The sequence below is a fragment of the Aquarana catesbeiana genome, linkage group LG05 (genome assembly GCF_042186555.1).
Source record: "Aquarana catesbeiana isolate 2022-GZ linkage group LG05, ASM4218655v1, whole genome shotgun sequence".
In the NCBI taxonomy this organism is placed as follows: domain Eukaryota; kingdom Metazoa; phylum Chordata; class Amphibia; order Anura; family Ranidae; genus Aquarana; species Aquarana catesbeiana.
Window position 1 is genome coordinate 4,562,185 of NC_133328.1, and position 19,107 is coordinate 4,581,291.

At 43.3% G+C, this 19,107-nt stretch overlaps 1 protein-coding gene across 3 annotated transcripts in view; it reads right to left on the reverse strand.

Annotated features, from left to right (window-relative positions):
* The window catches only part of LOC141144041 (calcitonin gene-related peptide type 1 receptor-like), a 109,047-nt gene that overhangs the window by 60,490 nt on the left and 29,450 nt on the right, over positions 1-19,107 (reverse strand). For 2 of the 3 annotated variants that reach the window (XR_012244335.1, XM_073629380.1), the window contains exons 2-3: positions 13,368-13,452; positions 5,957-6,113 (exon numbers count right to left, since the gene is read on the reverse strand). Coding sequence is in view for 1 of the 3 variants with exons in the window: in XM_073629380.1 (XP_073485481.1) it covers positions 5,957-6,113; positions 13,368-13,430 (220 nt within the window). In the remaining 2 variants the exon portion in view is untranslated. Of the gene's footprint in view, positions 1-5,956; positions 6,114-13,367; positions 13,453-19,107 lie in introns of those variants that run through there. The other variant, XM_073629381.1, reaches the window with a different exon arrangement.

Here is a 19,107-nt window from a genome sequence, read left to right on the forward strand (position 1 = left end):
ATCAGAGATCCTTCCATCACATCAGAGGTCCCCCCCATCACATCAGAGGTCCTCCCATCACATCAGAGGTCCTCCCATCACATCAGAGGTCCTCCATCACATCAGAGGTCCTCCCCATCACATCAGAGGTCCTCCCATCACATCAGAGGTCCTCCATTACATCAGAGGTCCTCTCATCATATCAGATGTCTCTCCATCACATCAGAGGTCCCCTCCATCACATCAGAGGTCCTCCCTCTCATCAGAGGTCCCCCCATCTCATCAGAGGTCCTCCCATCACATCAGAGGTCCCCTCCATCACATCAGAGGTCCCCCCATCACATCAGAGGTCCTCCCATCACATCAGAGGTCCCCTCCATCACATCAGAGGTCCCCTCCATCACATCAGAGGTCCCTTCCATCACATCAGAGGTCCCTTCCATCACATCAGAGGTCCTCCCTCCCATCAGAGGTCCCCCCATCTCATCAGAGGTCCCCTCCATCACATCAGAGGTCCCCTCCATCACATCAGAAGGTCCTCCCATCACATCAGAGGTCTCCCATCACATCAGAGGTCCTTCCATCACATCAGAGGTCCCCCCATCACATCAGAGGTCCTCCCATCACATCAGAGGTCCCCCCATCACATCAGAGGTCCACCCATCACATCAGAGGTCCTTCCATCACATCAGAGGTCCTCCCATCACATCAGAGGTCCTTCCATCACATCAGAGGTCCCCCCACCACATCAGAGGTCCCCCCCCATCACATCAGAGGTCCCCCCATCACATCAGAGGTCCCCCCATCACATCAGAGGTCCACCCATCACATCAGAGGTCCCCCCATCACATCAGAGGTCCTCCCTCTCATCAGAGGTCCTCCCCATCACATCAGAGGTCCTCCCTCTCATCAGAGGTCCTCCCCATCACATCAGAGGTCCTCCCATCACATCAGAGGTCCTCCCATCACATCAGAGGTCCTCCCATCACATCAGAAGTCCCCCCATCACATCAAACGATATCTTGCCTACACAGGATCACACCAAAGTCCGACGGATTTGTACGTGATGACCTACGACCAGACTAAAATAAGGAAGTTGATAGCCAATAGCCAATAGCTGCCCTAGCGTCGGTTTTCGTCCGTCGGACTAGCATACAGACGAGCGGATTTTTCGATCGGACTCGAGTCCGTCGGAAAGATTTGAAACATGTTCTAAATCTAAAGTCTTTCTGATTTTCGACCGAAAACCACAGGATAAGGGTCCGTTTTTTTTTTTTATTTTAAAATAACAAACATATCATACTTAGTTCCACTGTGCAGCTCAATTTGCACAGAGTGGCCCCGATCCTCCTCTTCTGGGGCCCCTTGGCGGCTCTCGCGGCTCCTCCCCACATCAGATAACCACCTAGGAGAAACGCTTCCCTGAGGGGGTTACCTTGCGGGCGCGCTCCCGAGTCCAGCATTCGGCGTCCATACCCGCCGAATGTATGACTCTGCCCTGCCCCGCCCCCCCGGAGCCCGCATCATTGGATTTGATTGACAGCAGTGGGAGCCAATGGCTGTGCTGCTATCAATCTATTCAATCAAGAGCCAAGACCCCCGGTCAGAGAGACAGCGCGTCCCCAGCGGGTCAAGTTCCAGGGCTCAGGTAAGTAAAACGGGGGGGGGGGGGGGGGGCGGTCACTGCCAGGTGTCTTTTTCACCTTAATGCAGCATTAATGTGAAAAAAACACATTAAGAATGAACACATGAGCGATCGGTACAGATCACTCCCTGTGTTTATTCATTCATCCATCCTGAAACATCCCCTGCAGCAGTGGGCGGGAGTGGAGAGGAGAGAAGCTGGCAGCACTGTGGGGGGGGGGGGGTGGGGGTGGCACCAGGAAGCAGGGGGCACTGCACAGGGTGATTGGGGTGTGATTAGGGTGTGCCCTGGCACACCCTGTGTGCATGTCTATGTGTCTGAACAATGTTTATAAACAAAATATATGTATCTCTATCTCCCATCTGATGATTATAAACAATGTTACTTTGTATCTCTAAATCTCCTGTCTGATCAATGTTTATAAACAATGTTACTTTGTATCTCTAAATCTCCTGTCTGATCAATGTTTATAAACAATGTTACTTTGTATCTCTCGATGTTTATAAACAATGTTACTTTGTATCTCTCGATGTTTATAAACAATGTTACTTTGTACCTCTCTATCTCCTGTCTGATCAATGTTTATAAACAATGTTACTTTGTATCTCTGGATCTCCGGTCTGATCAATGTTTATAAACAATGTTACTTTTTTATCTCTCGATCTCCCGTCTGATCAATGTTTATAAACAATGTTACTTTGTATCTCCCGATCTCCCTTCTGATCAATGTTTATAAACAATGTTACTTTGTATCTCTCGATGTTTATAAACAATGTTACTTTGTATCTCTCGATGTTTATAAACAATGTTACTTTGTACCTCTCTATCTCCTGTCTGATCAATGTTTATAAACAATGTTACTTTGTATCTCTGGATCTCCGGTCTGATCAATGTTTATAAACAATGTTACTTTTTTATCTCTCGATCTCCCGTCTGATCAATGTTTATAAACAATGTTACTTTGTATCTCCCGATCTCCCTTCTGATCAATGTTTATAAACAATGTTACTTTGTATCTCTCTATCTCCTGTCTGATCAATGTTTATAAACAATGTTACTTTGTATCTCTGGATCTCCGGTCTGATCAATGTTTATAAACAATGTTACATTGTATCTCTCTATCACCTGTCTGATCAATGTTTATAAACAATGTTACTTTGTATCTCTCTATCACCTGTCTGATCAATGTTTATAAACAATGTTACTTTGTATCTCTCGATCTCCTGTCTGATCAATGTTTATAAACAATGTTACTTTGTATCTCTCTATTCTCTATATCTCCCGTCTGATTAATGTTTATAAACAATGTTACTTTGTATCTCTCTATTTTCCGTCTGATCAATGTTTATAAACAATGTTACTTTTTTTATCTCTCGATCTACTGTCTGATCAATGTTTATAAACAATGTTACTTTGTATCTCTCGATCTCCTGTCTGATCAATGTTTATAAACAATGTTGCTTTGTATCTCTCGATGTTTATAAACAATGTTACTTTGTATCTCTCGATCTCCGGTCTGATCAATGTTTATAAACAATGTTACATTGTATCTCTCGATCTCCTGTCTGATCAATGTTTATGAACAATGTTACATTGTATCTCTCGATCTCCTGTCTGATCAATGTTTATAAACAATGTTACATTGTATCTCTCTATTTCCGGTCTGATCAATGTTTATAAACAATGTTACTTTGTATCTCTCGATCTTCCGTCTGATCAATGTTTATAAACAATGTTACATTGTATCTCTCTATCTCCTGTCTGATCATGGTTTATAAACAATGTTACTTTGTATCTCTCGATGTTTATAAACAATGTTACTTTGTATCTCTCGATCTCCCGTCTGATCAATGTTTATAAACAATGTTACTTTGTATCTCTCCATCTCCTGTCTGATCAATGTTTATAAACAATGTTGCTTTGTATCTCTCGATGTTTATAAACAATGTTACTTTGTATCTCTGGATCTCCGGTCTGATCAATGTTTATAAACAATGTTACTTTGTATCTCTCCATCTCCTGTCTGATCAATGTTTATAAACAATGTTACTTTGTATCTCTCCATCTCCCGTCTGATCAATGTTTATAAACAATGTTACTTTGTATCTCTCGATCTCCTGTCTGATCAATGTTTATAAACAATGTTGCTTTGTATCTCTCGATGTTTATAAACAATGTTACTTTGTATCTCTGGATCTCCGGTCTGATCAATGTTTATAAACAATGTTACTTTGTATCTCTCCATCTCCTGTCTGATCAATGTTTATAAACAATGTTACTTTGTATCTCTGGATCTCCTGTCTGATCAATGTTTATAAACAATGTTACTTTGTATCTCTCTATCTCCTGTCTGATTAATGTTTATAAACAATGTTACTTTGTATCTCTCTATCCCCCATCTGATCAATGTTTATAAACAATGTTACTTTGTATCTCTCCATCTCCCGTCTGATCAATGTTTATAAACAATGTTACTTTGTATCTCTCGATCTCCTGTCTGATCAATGTTTATAAACAATGTTGCTTTGTATCTCTCGATGTTTATAAACAATGTTACTTTGTATCTCTGGATCTCCGGTCTGATCAATGTTTATAAACAATGTTACTTTGTATCTCTCCATCTCCTGTCTGATCAATGTTTATAAACAATGTTACTTTGTATCTCTGGATCTCCTGTCTGATCAATGTTTATAAACAATGTTACTTTGTATCTCTCTATCTCCTGTCTGATTAATGTTTATAAACAATGTTACTTTGTATCTCTCTATCTCCTGTCTGATCAATGTTTATAAACAATGTTACTTTGTATCTCTCCATCTCATGTCTGATCAATGTTTATAAACAATGTTACTTTGTATCTCTCTATTCTCTCTCTCCCGTCTGATTAATGTTTATAAACAATGTTACTTTGTATCTCTCTATCTCCGGTCTGATCAATGTTTATAAACAATGTTACATTGTATCTCTCGATCTCCTGTCTGATCAATGTTTATAAACAATGTTACTTTGTATCTCTCGATGTTTATAAACAATGTTACTTTGTATCTCTCGATGTTTATAAACAATGTTACTTTGTATCTCTCGATCTCCCGTCTGATCAATGTTTATAAACAATGTTACTTTGTATCTCTCTAGGTTACAATACAGATATTATTCACAAAGCAACTCCCAACTCTCATTTTGAAAGTCAGGAATTGCGGACAAGTGTGCAGGCATGGGGGGGCGGGGGTGGAGGGTTATGGTGGGGGTGGTGGGGTGGGGGGGGGTGGTGGGGGTGGGGGTGGGATTGGGGGGAGGAGCAGCAGTGAAGTAGAACAAGGGAATGTCCTATGTATGACCTCTGTACTGTACTTCAGTTAAACCCAAAAAAAGACTAAATAAATAAAATAAAAATTCCTCGAATCCTAAGAACTCAGCGTGGGACCGGGAAAAAAAACAAAAAACCGTACAGAAGTCTGATGCAATCTGCGCTAGCAGGGAAAATGATCCTTTATGGATCCCCAAAGCCATAGAACCCGGGTCACTGGTTCCAATCCCAACCACCACACCTGCCTGGAGTCTGCCTGTTCTCCCTGCGCCTGCGTGGGTTTCCTCCGGGGACTCCGGTTTCCTCCCACATCACATAGACATGCTGGGGGGGTTTATGGGATCCTCTCTAAATTGTCCCCTAGTATGTATGAATGTGGGTTGGGGGACCTTAGAGTGTAAGCTCCTTGGAGGGCGGGGACTGATGTGAATGTACAATATATATATATATATATAAAGTGTTGCATAAATTGACGGCGCTCTATAAGTACCTGAAGTAGATAAAATCAATAAATATTACCCTTCTGCCACACCCATAATACATATATGACAGAGAGGGAGGAGTCACACATGTAGATACATGTATAGGTGTGCCGATGTAGAACATGAGAGTCAATGGCAGAGAAAAGGGTTAAAGGGATGCTGGGTGGGAAGGGGTTAACATGCTACATTGTTACTCCTGATTTTTACCGATTATGATACATTATACCCATAGAGAAATGGCTCCGCCCACTGTACTGAAATGGGGAATCATCCTCTTATTTTTGGGGGCGTGTGATGGGATGAGACCCCCTTTCCGTTCTCAAGAGACTCCTCTGCCCACTGATAATCATCATTTAGGGATCCTCGTCCTTTTTATTCCCCCAGTATTGGTCATGTGATCAAACCCCCAGATTTGCGTTGTGTGGGAGGGGCAAGCATTGTGCATTTTACTTTTTTTTTTTTTTAAACAAAGACCATGGCAAAGAGCACCAAGCCTGCATCCGACCCGTCCCAACACCACAATGTGGACAGAGCGATCCTCACCTTCTACTCCTTGGGGCGAGTCGTGCAGGATTTTCTGATAACATTCGTACTGCGCAGTCATAATCTTGTTCCTCGTCACACCGAAAAACATGGTGTCTACTTTGATGGGGTCATCAACATCCTCCCCCTCCCCCTCCTGGATATTTGATGCTGCAGTCTATAAAAAAAAATAAAAATAAATAAAATAATTAAAATAAATAAATAAATAAATAAATAAATAAATTAATTAATAAAAAATGAACTTTTTTTATTTATTTATTTAAATAAATAAATACATACATAAACATATATATATACATACATACATAAACATATATATATATATATATATATATATATACATGGCTTTTTTTCTCAGAGACACGGTGCAGGAACCCCCCCCCATCGAGTCACCCCTTGACCCTGCCCCCTACCCACCTCCGAGCACCGTTCCTTGGGCCCAACCCTTACCCACCTCCCAATACTGCCCCTTTTTAGAGAATACAGAACCAAGTATTTTATATGGAGTTTGTTAATGATAACAAGAAAGGCAATAAAATAGATCTAGCGAACATAAAGACAGCCCAGCGACAATAGATCCACCTTCAGCAACAATGCATACCCAACAGCCAGCATCAACTGACCCTTCAGCAGCCGGCAACATTACACCCCTCCCTCAATAGTACATCCCACCCAGCAACGATTGACCCCCTGCAACATAAGACCCACCCCCAGCAACAATAGATCCCCTCCAGCAACAATAGACCCCCCCTGCAAAAAAAAAAAAAAAAAAAGATTTCCATCCAGTACAATAGATTCTCCAGCAGCCAGCTACAAAGACCTCCCTCCCTCAACAGTAGATTCCTCCCAGCAATGATAGACCCCCCCCCTGCAACATAAGACCCACCCCCAGCAACAATAGATTCCCCAGCAGCCAGATACAAAGACCCCCCTCCCTCAACAGTAGATTCCTCCCAGCAACGATTGACCCCCTGCAACATAAGACCCACCCCCAGCAACAATAGATTCCCCCACCAGCAACTATAGACCCCCCCCCTGCAAAAAAAAAAAAAAAAGATTTCCATCCAGTACAATAGATTCCCCAGCAGCCAGATACAAAGACCCCCCTCCCTCAACAGTAGATTCCTCCCAGCAATGATTGACCCCCCCCCCTGCAACAATAGATTCCCCCGCCAGCAACTATAGATTCCCCAGCAGCCAGATACAAAGACCCCCCTCCCTCAACATTAGATTCCTCCCAGCAATGATTGACCCCCCCCTGCAACAATAGATTCCCCCACCAGCAACTATAGACCCCCCCTGCAAAAAAAAAAAGATTTCCATCCAGCAGCAATAGATCCCCCACGAGAAACAGAAGTCCTCCCCAGCAACAGTAGACCTCCTTCCTCCCCAAAACAATAGATTTCTCAACAGCCATCATCAATAGACTCTCCAGCACCCCTTGCCATTCAGTTCTGGAGGTGCCGGAATTGCGTTCCCCCCAAGTTCCTGCTGAAAAAAAGGCCTGTGTATATATATAAAACCTGATAATGAAGGTCACTGATTACCTGCTTATCTAACTGTTGCTTATTATTATTAATATATATATAATAATAATAATAATAATAATAATAATAATAGGCAACAGTTAGATAAGCAGGTAACCAGTGACATTCATGATCAGTATATGTTATATATATATATATAAATTTATTGATTACACACACAGCCAATGGTATGTATTATCAGCTCATTTATTTAAAATGGGTGAAAGTTGTGAACCATTAAAAGCCTCGGCTCCTCCTCCTCCCTCCTTCCTTACTCTATAGAGCTCTGTACAGATTCTCAATCAGAGACGGGCAGCCTGAAAGCAGACAGCCTTTGTTGAGGTTTCTATTTAAAAACAGAAAACCCCCCCATAATGCTCAGTATTAGACGTGTGCAAAACGTAATATTTTGTTTTGTTTCAGGTATATATTCGCTATGTTACTAATTTCGTTATTCATTTCCAGAACTAGTTTCAATTTCTAATGAATTTTGAATACTGGGAACGATTAAAAATTAAAAAAAAACTAAAATTGATTGACGGATCCGAAATCTATTTGAAGAATAGCCGATTGCTAAGGAGCGGGCCGGCGAGCCAATGGAGACTCATCAGCTGCCAGCGGGGGGGGGGGGGGGGGGTTCACTTTTTTTGTTTCTCGAGTCTGCAGCTGGCGTTCAGCATGATTGACGTTGGATCTACTTCCGGGGACATTCATTTCTTTTTTTTTTTTTTTTTTTTTTTTTTTATAAAAGTCTCAAAAACTGTTGTGTTTTTACTCACTTTTTACATGAATGGGTATTTGTATATGTGCAATTGTTTCGGTTTGAATACCCCCCCCCTCCTCCCCCCTCCTAGTCCATACCAGGCCTTCGGGTCTGGTATGGATTTTAAGGGGAACCCCACGCCTTCCTTTTTTTTTTTGTTGGCGTGGGGTCCCCCCCAAAATCCATACCAGACCCTTATCCGAGCATGCAGGTCAGCGCCCCCCCCCCCCTCCTGAACCATACCAGGCCACATGCCTTCAATATGTGAAAGGGTATCGGGTACATTTCTTCACACAGAATTCAATTTTTGACCGATCCGAATTCTAATCGTTCTGAAAAGTTGGAGTTCATTAGATCCGAAACTAAACGGAACACATTTTTTCATTCTGCACACGTCTAGTATTGGTACAATGTACCCCATACTCATTCACCTTGGGGGGGGGGGGGGCTGGGATCTGGTTGTCCCTTTGTTAAAGGGGGCTTCCAGATTCTGATAAGTCAACCCCCGCACCCCCACAACCACCAGGCCAGGGTTGTGGGAAAGAGGCCCTTCTCATCAACATGTGGGGAGAAGGTGCTCTGGAGGGGGGGTCTCCTCTACCCCAAAGCACCCTCCCAGTTTGAGGGCATGTGGCCTGGTATGGTTCAGGAGGGGGGTGGGGGCGTTCGCTCGCCCCCACCCCCCTCTTTCCTGGCCTGCTTGGCTGCATGCTCAGATAAGGGCTTAGTATGGATTTGGGTGGGGAGGGGAGGGGGTGTTTCCCCTTAAAATCCATACCATATCCAAAGGGCCTGGTATGAATTGGGGGGGGGGGGGGGGTAGTTTTTTTTCCTAATTTTTTTATTTGTCGGCAGTTGTTTTGCATACAATTAGTCATCGGTTGTTAAGGACGTGGCGAGCGGCTTGCCGGCCCCTTCCTTGGCAACTAGCTATTCTTTAAATAGAATTCGGATCAACAATCAATTTTCAATCATTTACAAATTGTTCTGAAAATTTGGAATTAGTTGGAAAACGAAACTATACTAATTTCAATGAAATTCATTACTATTTAATTCGGAGATTCATATAGATCCGAATCACCAAAAATTCATTTGAACCAAAACAAATTGCACATGTCTAATCAGCATGTTATTATTATTATTTTTTTTTTTACTAGTTATGTAAAATCTCTTACAAACGCACCTTTTATATATTTCATACAGGGTGTCCTTATAGTACGGATGTCCTGAAGAATATTGTTTTCCAAAGAGAAAAGGACAACTAACACCATTTGCTTTATGATTTTCCACCTCTAACTGAAAATTGATACAGAAACCATGGCAGAGAGGAACCAAACCCCATGAGGGTTGGGCGAAACGCGTCGGTGGCATGGCCTGTATGGAGCCAGGCTGAATATTTCACTAATGTAAAGCTTGGGCTTGGTTGGTGTGCAGTGATTCTTTCCTTGTAAGTGGGAGGAGTCAGTTCTGTATCTCAGTCATCTATGTGTGTATTCTGAGCTAATCAGCTTGGTAAAATTGCTTTTTTTTCTTCCAGCAAAGCAGTTAGGATTAGCCAGGTATACACGTGAAAAAGGAGCTCAGAGTTATTCCTGCCATCTGGAAATATAAAGGTATACCCATTTATTATTAATGTCACATTTCTCCCAGCAAATACATCTATCGTATATACTCGAGTATAAGCCGACCCGAATATAAGCCGAGGCACCTAATTTTACTACAAAAACTGGGAAAACTTATTGACTCGAGTATAAGCCTAGGGTGAGAAATGCGCAACTACTGTAAGTGGAAAAAGAGGGTCAACAATGCCCATTTGTAGCCTCACTGTGCCCATTTGCAGCCATAGGTCCCCCGAACTTCAAACTCGGTAGTTAAGGGTTCCTAGCTGCAGCCAAAATTTGGGGTCTCTGAACCCAAAGGGTCCCGAAATGACATTGCTGCAGATGGATACAGTTGACCGAATTTGGGGCCCCGTATTTCGGGGCCACTTGGTGCTAGGAACCCCAAATTTGGTTTGCAATCCCAGTGGAACTAGCACTACAACATATCCAAAGCTGGGGGGTTCCTAGTTCCAAGTGGCCCCGAGATAGAGGGCCCCAAAGTCGGTTTGGGAAATGTCATTCTCTGCTGCAGAAAAGTGCTTGACTCCAGTATAAGGCGAGGGGGCATTTTCAGCACAAAAGAAAATGTGCTGAAAAACTCGGCTTATACTCGAGTATATACGGTAATTACATTTAGTATAGTTAGTAAATTTCTTCATTATTCAATAATGAATGCAAAAACTCTTAAATGCAGATGCCATGACTTTGTAGGTGTAACCTCCCCTTGGAAAGTGCTGATGACCATGATTTTTACTTGTGAAGTAGGTATCTGGCAGGTTTAGCAAGCCATGCCTGGGTCTTCTTGACTCTGATTCATATATTTATTTGTTCAGTCAGTAAAGTTTCAAAAGATGAAACTTTTATTTTATTCACTTGTCTAGGCATGAAAGGTAGGATCAGAATGAAGACCCCTGGTTAAAAAAAAAAAATAAGTCAATAGATGCCAGGTCCCCTAATTCTGTCATTATATTATCACATGCACAAAGGGTATCAACATAAGAGGTTGTGGTGGCCTCTTATGTCACTTGTGGTCCCTTCACCATTGGTACAAACAGTGCACATACATCACCTGCCCAAAACGTATGTGACCTCCCCCTCCCCCCACTACCAACGATGGAGCTCAGGTGCCTCCAGTGAAGGGTACTGGTAATACTACATCATACAAAGACTTAGTATACAATTGTGCTCTTCCTATCTCGTGGTAAAAGTTGGTGACTGTGCCCCCTGTGTACAAAGCCAGCTTCACAATGACATGGGTTGACCATTTTGGACCAGCTCCAAAAAAGACAGGGGTTGGCCAGTATGGATCAACTCCAAAAAGACATGGGTTGACCATAACGGACCAGCTCCATAAAGACATGGGTTGATCAGTGTGGACCAGCTCCATAAAGAAATGGGTTGAGCAGTGTGGACCAGCTCTTTAAAGATACGGGTTGACCATTTTAGACTAGCTCCATAAAGACACGGTTTGACCAGTGTGGACCAGCTCCATAAAGACATGGGTTGACCATAACGGACCAGCTCCAAAAAGACATGGGTTGACCATAACGGACCAGCTCCAAAAAGACATGGGTTGATCAGTGTGGACCAGCTCCATAAAGAAATGGGTTGAGCAGTGTGGACCAGCTCCATAAAGAAATGGGTTGAGCAGTGTGGACCAGCTCCATAAAGAAATGGGTTGAGCAGTGTGGACCAGCTCCATAAAGAAATGGGTTGAGCAGTGTGGACCAGCTCCATAAAGAAATGGGTTGAGCAGTGTGGACCAGCTCTATAAAGATACGGGTTGACCATTTTGGACTAGCTCCATAAAGACACGGTTTGACCAGCGTGGACCAGCTCCATAAAGACATGGTTTGACCAGATTGGACCAGCTCCATAAATACATGGTTTGACCAGTTTGGTGTGGAGGAACCCAAGCGTCCTGCACAGAGCCCTGCCCTCAACCCTACTGAAAACCTTTGGGATGAATTTAATTAATGGTAAACTGGGTCTTCTCATCCAACATCAATATTGGACCTCAAAAATGAGCACAGAATTCCTGTAGACACCCCCCAAAAATTGAGTGGAAGACCTTCCCAGAAGAGTGGTGGATGTTATAGCCGCAAAGGAGGGTAACTGCATATCAATTGCCATGTGGAACCTTCATAATAATGGCCATGATTTTTGGAGAAGTCCAGCTCCATAAAGACATGGCTTGATCAGTTTGGTGTGGCGGGTCGGCTGTCCTGCACCGAGTCCCGACCTCAACCCTACTAAAGACCCCTCAGATGAACTGGAAAAAGCCAGGTCTTCTCAACCAACAGCTCCATAAAGACATGGCTTGATGAGCTTGGTGTGGAAGAACATGAGGGTCCTGCACAGAACCCTGACCTCAACCCAACTGAACACCTTTGGAATAAATTGTAAGCCAGGCCTTGTTGTCCAACATCAGTACCTGACCTCACAAACGAGCACAAATTCCTGCAGACACCCTAAAAAAAATCTTGTGGAAATTTTCCCAAGAGGAGTGAAGGATGTTAAAGGCAGGGGGGCAACTACATATTAATGGTCATGGAAGAGACAAGGTCATAATAATGGTGAGAAGGGGGGTGGGGCAACTACCTATTATTGGTCATGGTTTTAGAATGAGACATCCAACAAGCTCATATACTGTATGTGTAATGGCATGGCCTGCTTTGCCCACAAGGGACGATCCGAGGACAAAACCCTGCCTCCGGGATAGACTTAAGGAGGGACTGAAAGACCTCAACTTGGCAGTGGCACCAGTTTGGTGGCACCAGTTTGTTTCTGTGGCACGTTTCTTATGAAGTTTAACGTTACGTTTGTTTTTTTACTAAAATAGAACTGAGAATTTCATCAACGGAACCCATTCAATTCATAACAGAAGTGACAGCTATGAAATGTCACCGACGACGTGATTCAGATACTGTATATATTTAAAGGGATTGACGTCTATGTATGTCAAATGTAAGCTATATTTTACACAAGTGAAGTCATGGTGATACCATCACCGCTTTCCAGATCCCGAAATAAAGTTACCAGATCTAAGAAATAGTTCTTCACTTCGCTGTATATTTATTTATGTACGTTCTGTATGTTCATTTAAAAACAGAGATAGGCATTGTAATCTACTCTTCTGGGGGAAGTTATTAAAATGTTAAAACAATAAAAACAATGAACTTCTATTATTTCTCTTACAGTATATATAAATTATTATTAATAATAATAAAAATAATAATAGTAATAAAATATTAGCATCATACTATTAAAATAATAACATAATATTAATATTGAAATAAAAATAACAAAATAATAATAACAATAACAACAAAAATAATAATAGAAATATTAGCATGATACTATTAAAATAATAATAATAATAATAATAATAATACTTTTAAAATAAAAACATAATAATACTTTTAAAATAAAAACATAATATAATATTGATACTGAAATATAAATAACAAATAATAATAATAATATTAATAATAATAATAATAATAATAACAACAACTTACTGCTGTGATGAAGATGAACATAGAAAATAAGAGAAGATTTTTTCCCATCTTTAAAGAAGACATCCTGCTGGAGATCGCTATTAATCTGCAAATAGAAGAGAAACAAAAATTAACCTGTATGTTCTGTTTAGAATAAATTACACACAATATTAAAAAAAAAAAAAAAAAAAGGCCAGTCTATGGGAATTTGATATTTTATTTATTGGTGGAGCCTGAAAGGCTTAATCGCCCAGTTACTTTTTTGTATGTCATGGATACTCCAACAGCGAGACCTCCCTGGCAAAAATTAGCTGACTTTAGGGGGACAGCAGGTTGGCGCGGAGCTTGGGAACCCCTCATAATGGGCACAGCGGGTGTACAGACCCGGGAACTCAGCACAGGGATGGTGAGAACCCCTCATAATGGGCACAGCGGGTGTACAGACCCGGGAACTCAGCACAGGGACGGTGAGAACCCCTCATAATGGGCACAGCGGGTGTACAGACCCGGGAACTCAGCACAGGGATGGTGAGAACCCCTCATAATGGGCACAGCGGGTGTACAGACCCGGGAACTCAGCACAGGGACGGTGAGAACCCCTCATAATGGGCACAGCGGGTGTACAGACCCGGGAACTCAGCACAGGGATGGTGAGAACCCCTCATAATGGGCACAGCGGGTGTACAGACCCGGGAACTCAGCACAGGGATGGTGGGAACCCCTCATAATGGGCACAGCGGGTGTACAGACCCGGGAACTCAGCACAGGGATGGTGAGAACCCCTCATAATGGGCACAGCGGGTGTACAGACCCGGGAACTCAGCACAGGGATGGTGAGAACCCCTCATAATGGGCACAGCGGGTGTACAGACCCGGGAACTCAGCACAGGGATGGTGGGAACCCCTCATAATGGGCACAGCGGGTGTACAGACCCGGGAACTCAGCACAGGGATGGTGAGAACCCCTCATAATGGACACAGCGGGTGTACAGACCCGGGAACTGAGCAAAGAGATCATTGTGAGAAGCTCACAGTGTGCAGTGAAATCAGAGTAAGCTATTTCAGTCCAGAAGACTAAAGGTGAAGGACATTGCACACTGAGCATTGCACACTGCTACCCATGGAAGAACCTTAGAATTCCCTGGAACCATGGTTGGGAAAGCCTGGTCTAACATCATTATGGCCTAGGCTACAAACCAGGAAGTAACTGAAGAAATGTAAAAAAAAAAAAAAAAAAAAGTTTAAAACACAAGTAACTAACAGCATAAGGAATAAAAATAGTTCATGTTGATTGAGAGTCTGAGGAATTATTTTTATTTCTCATTACCAGCCTACTGTCTGGCACAATTAACTAATTTTTCACACACATGTTAAAATCTGCATTTATTGCTAGAAAATAGTTACATAGTTAGTCAGGTTGAAAAAAAAAACACAAGTCCATCTAGTTCAACCGAAAAAAAAAATAATACATCTCCATATACACAATCCTTCACCCACAGTTAATTCAGAGGAAGGCAAAAAACCCCAGCAAAGCATGATCCAATTTACTAAAAAAAATTCCTTCCTGATCCCGAGAGGTGATCCGATTTTCCCTGGATCAACTTTTACCTATAAATGTCAGTACTCAGTTATATTCTGTACATTTAGGAAAGAATGCAGGACTTTCTTATAGGAATCTACTGAGTTGGCCAGAACCACCTCTGGAGGGAGTCTGTTCCACATTCTCACAGCTCTTACTGTGAAGAAACCTTTCCGTATTTGGAGATGAAATCTCTTTTCCTCTAGACGTAAAGAGTGCCCCCTTGTCCTCAATGATGATCTTAAAAGTGAATAACTCAACACCAAGTTCACTATATGGACCACCTATGTACTGTAGGGGGATCAGAGGGGTGACAAGCCGGCTCAGACACTTCAGTGATATAAAAATTGGCTTTATTCAGCAAAACAAACAGAAGAAACGACAGGCTTGTCTTGTAACACAGGTGCAGATCTAGGAGAAGTTCAGTCTCTTTAGCCAACAGGCTGATCTATAGACAAAGTACACGGCTCTAACCGGAGCTGCAGTCTCCGATACGGTATTTGCTCACCCCAGCAGGTTCACAATCCAGCAAAGGATCCTCTCACACAACATGCTGCTATGTCTCTCTCCTAATTAAACTTCTCCTCTCTGACATTTTCAGCTCAGCTGGCAATAAGCAGGTCTGAAGGGGAAGTATCTGCCCTCTTCAATTAACCCCTTCTTAACCCTGCCCAGGCTGACCCTCTACATAACCCCCCCCCCCCCCCCTATTCCAGGCCAGGGGTCTGGACACCACAAACCAAGTGGCAGTAGACCTGGGAAAGGGCATCCGCATTCTGATGTACCTTTCCAGGTCTACAAAGCACTACAAAAACTTGAAGTCCTGTAGAGCAAGGAACCACCGGCACGATCCGAAACTAACTTGAAGGGTCTGCCCAACACGTAGTAGCGGAGTGTCTCCAAAGCCCATTTTATTGCGAGACACTCCCTTTCCACAATGGAATAATTCCTCTCAGCCGGCGTGAGCTTCCGGCTCAAGTACACAACGGGGTCCTCATCTGGGACAGTACTGCACCCAGACCCTACTTTGAGGTATCTGTTTGTACCAGGAACTCATTTTGGAAGTCGGGAGCTACCATCACTGGTTCCTGGCACAAAGCTTGCTTCAACCGGCAGAACGCTGCTTCTGCTTCTGCACTCCACTGAACAACAGTTGCGTTCTTTACCTTGGTGAGATCAGTCAGAGCCGCGGCTAGACTGGCAAAGTTGGGGACAAACCTCCGATAATAAGAACGCACCTGTTTCTTTGTGAGTGGACTGGCCCATTTCTGGATAGCCTCGACCTTGTTTAGTTGGGGTTTTAATCACGCCCCTGCCTGCCAGTTGATAACCTCCCATGGCTTCCAATACCACCTCTATGCTGACGACACTCAGATCTATCTCTCCACTCCTCAACTCACCCCCTCGATCTCCTCACGGATCTCAAACTTGCTGAATGACATATCGGTATGGATGTCACACCACATCCTCAAACTCAATCTTTCCAAAACTGAGCTTGTAATATTTCCTCCTTCATGGCCCCCCCCGTGACTTCACTATTAATATCAACAACACCACCATTGATTCCTCCACACATGCCAGGGTTCTGGGTGTAATCCTTGACTCTGACCTCTCCTTCACCCCCATATCCAATCACTGGCTAAATCCTGCCGCCTTAACCTCCGCAACATCTCCAGAATTCCACCCTTCCTGACTAATGACACCACAAAGCAACTTATTCACTCCTTGATTATTTTCCGCCTTGACTACTGCAACTCTCTCCTTAATGGCCTACCCTTACGCAGGCTCCTCCCCCCTTCAGTCTATTATGAATTCTGCTGCTAGACTAATACACCTCACTAATCGATCCGTGACTGCTGCCCCTCTCTGCCAATCCCTTCACTGGCTTCCCTTACCCCACCGCGTAAAACTCAAAATGCTAACCACAACATACAAGGCCATTCACAACATCGCCCCCAGCTACATCACCAACCTCATCTGCAGATATCGCCCAAATCGTCCCCTCCGCTCCTCCCAGGACCTCCTGCTCTCTAGTTCCCTTGTTACCTCCTCCCATGCTCGCCTTCAGGACTTCTCCAGAGCCTCTCCCATCCTCTGGAATTCCCTGCCTCAGTATGTCCGGTCAGCCCCTAACCTGTCCACCTCCAGGACTTCTCCAGAGCCTCTCCCATCCTCTGGAATTCCCTGCTCCAGTATGTCCGATCAGCCCCTACCCTGTCCATCTTTAGGAGATCCCTGAAAACTCATTTATTCAGGGAAGCCTATCCCACACCCACCTAGCAACTGTCCCCGAGCCACCCCCATCAAATCATTCTCTGCAGCTATTACCTTTTGTACCACCACCCCCTCCCTTTAGAATGTAATCTCTACGGTCCTCCTGTACCTTTTGTATTGAACTGTAATTGTGCTGTCCCCCCTCTACATTGTAAAGAGCTGCATAAACTGTTGGCGCTATATAAATCGTGAATAATAATAATACAACATACCCCAGGTAGCGGGCCTCCTCCAACCCAACCTTGCTCTTTTCCGGGTTCACTGTGAGCCCCGCCCTTTGGAGCGCATCCAAGACCAACTGGACCTTCTGTAAGTGACTCTCCCAGTCCTGACTAAAGATGACAATGTCATCAAGGTAGGCTCCTGAGAACTCCTTATGAGGTCTCAGGACGAAGTCCATGGCCCTCTGGAAATTGAAAAAAGATTCGGATCTCGCTAAATAAACACTGATATACATACGTGTACTCAGTAACTCAGCAATAAATGTCTAAATAAATATCACGTGAAATGTGAACAAATTATAAAAAGTGCTGCGACACCAAACAATGTTGAATGGTTAGTACTATAGACAATCAAAAATATAAAAGTGAGTCCAAAAGCATAAAATGCCTGTACCACCCACGTGATAAATATATAAATAGATGTGAAAAGTCCATAAGAAACAGTGCATTCCTGGATAATGTAAAAAAATAGTGCTCGATCCACCACCAAAGGATGTAGATTGGCCGCTTACCAGAGACCCACGATCCCCCACTACGGAGGATCAGGGAGAGCCCGATTGGGAGACTGTCCTCCGGACCATATCCGATAAGCCAAAACCTGAGCTTGTTAATAGTGTGGTATCATATCCAAAACACAGCCACCGGAACATCTATTTCAAACTGCAACGTGTTATCTCCAACTCGCAGATGGATGAATGCACCATGAATGATAAAAAGCTCCAATAGTGTATAACCTTAAAACTTTATTCAATATTAAAATACAATATTGCACTCACATACTCCTGGTAAAATAAAGCGCCTATGCGTCTGGAGCGCCGGCCGGTAAGCTCACAGACTAGCCCGTCCTGCTGGTAACAACAACAGCGATGAGAGGTGACGCAAGTGCGTCGCTCCGCCCTACGCGTTTCGTAACAGGGTTACGTCGTCCAGGGGCACGGGTGGCGTGCTGCGTCACCTCCCTTTGTACCAAAACAACTTAACCAAGCCTCGCTCTGAGTCTCGTTCCGTCGGTGGACATGCGCATTGGTGCCTACATGCATTGGACCATCTGTGTATTATTTAGCAACACAAAACGGAGCCCATGTCAAATATCGGTCATCTTATTATGATCGATACAACCAACATCTCCTAGGCAACCAATAAATGCCGAACTAAGAGGCCAGAACAAAGAATAAACTAAAAACCAAATATGAATGAATATTCAAATTGCATAACATCGCCCCAACGTGGGCGGAAGTAGAATGAATGTGCGTACTTGTGTTACACTCTGCCGCCAACACGGGGTGACACCCAGTGGCCAAAAAGTTTTTGCAACAAAAATAAGAATCAAAAATAAAAAAAAATTCAAAATAATTGATTTATTAATTTTAAATTGTAAACAAGGATTTAAAAGTCACTAACTCATGACGGGTATCAGAGCGAAAACCTGTAACGGCAGCGCAAAGACTGAATATAACTGATGGCCGCCAGAGTCTACATTAAAACCGGAAACACCGTAAAGGGGTATAAAGGGGGCACACTAATGAAATTTAAGAGCCACCTAGTGGCTATACTATATATTGCAAGAGTCCACTCAAATCCATGGCAAAATATGAAAGGCCTCATGCACACGAGACGCCGCTGCAAACTCTGCTGAACACGTTTTTAAAAGCTGAAATCGGCAGTTAGAAACGCCCGTTTTGCATGC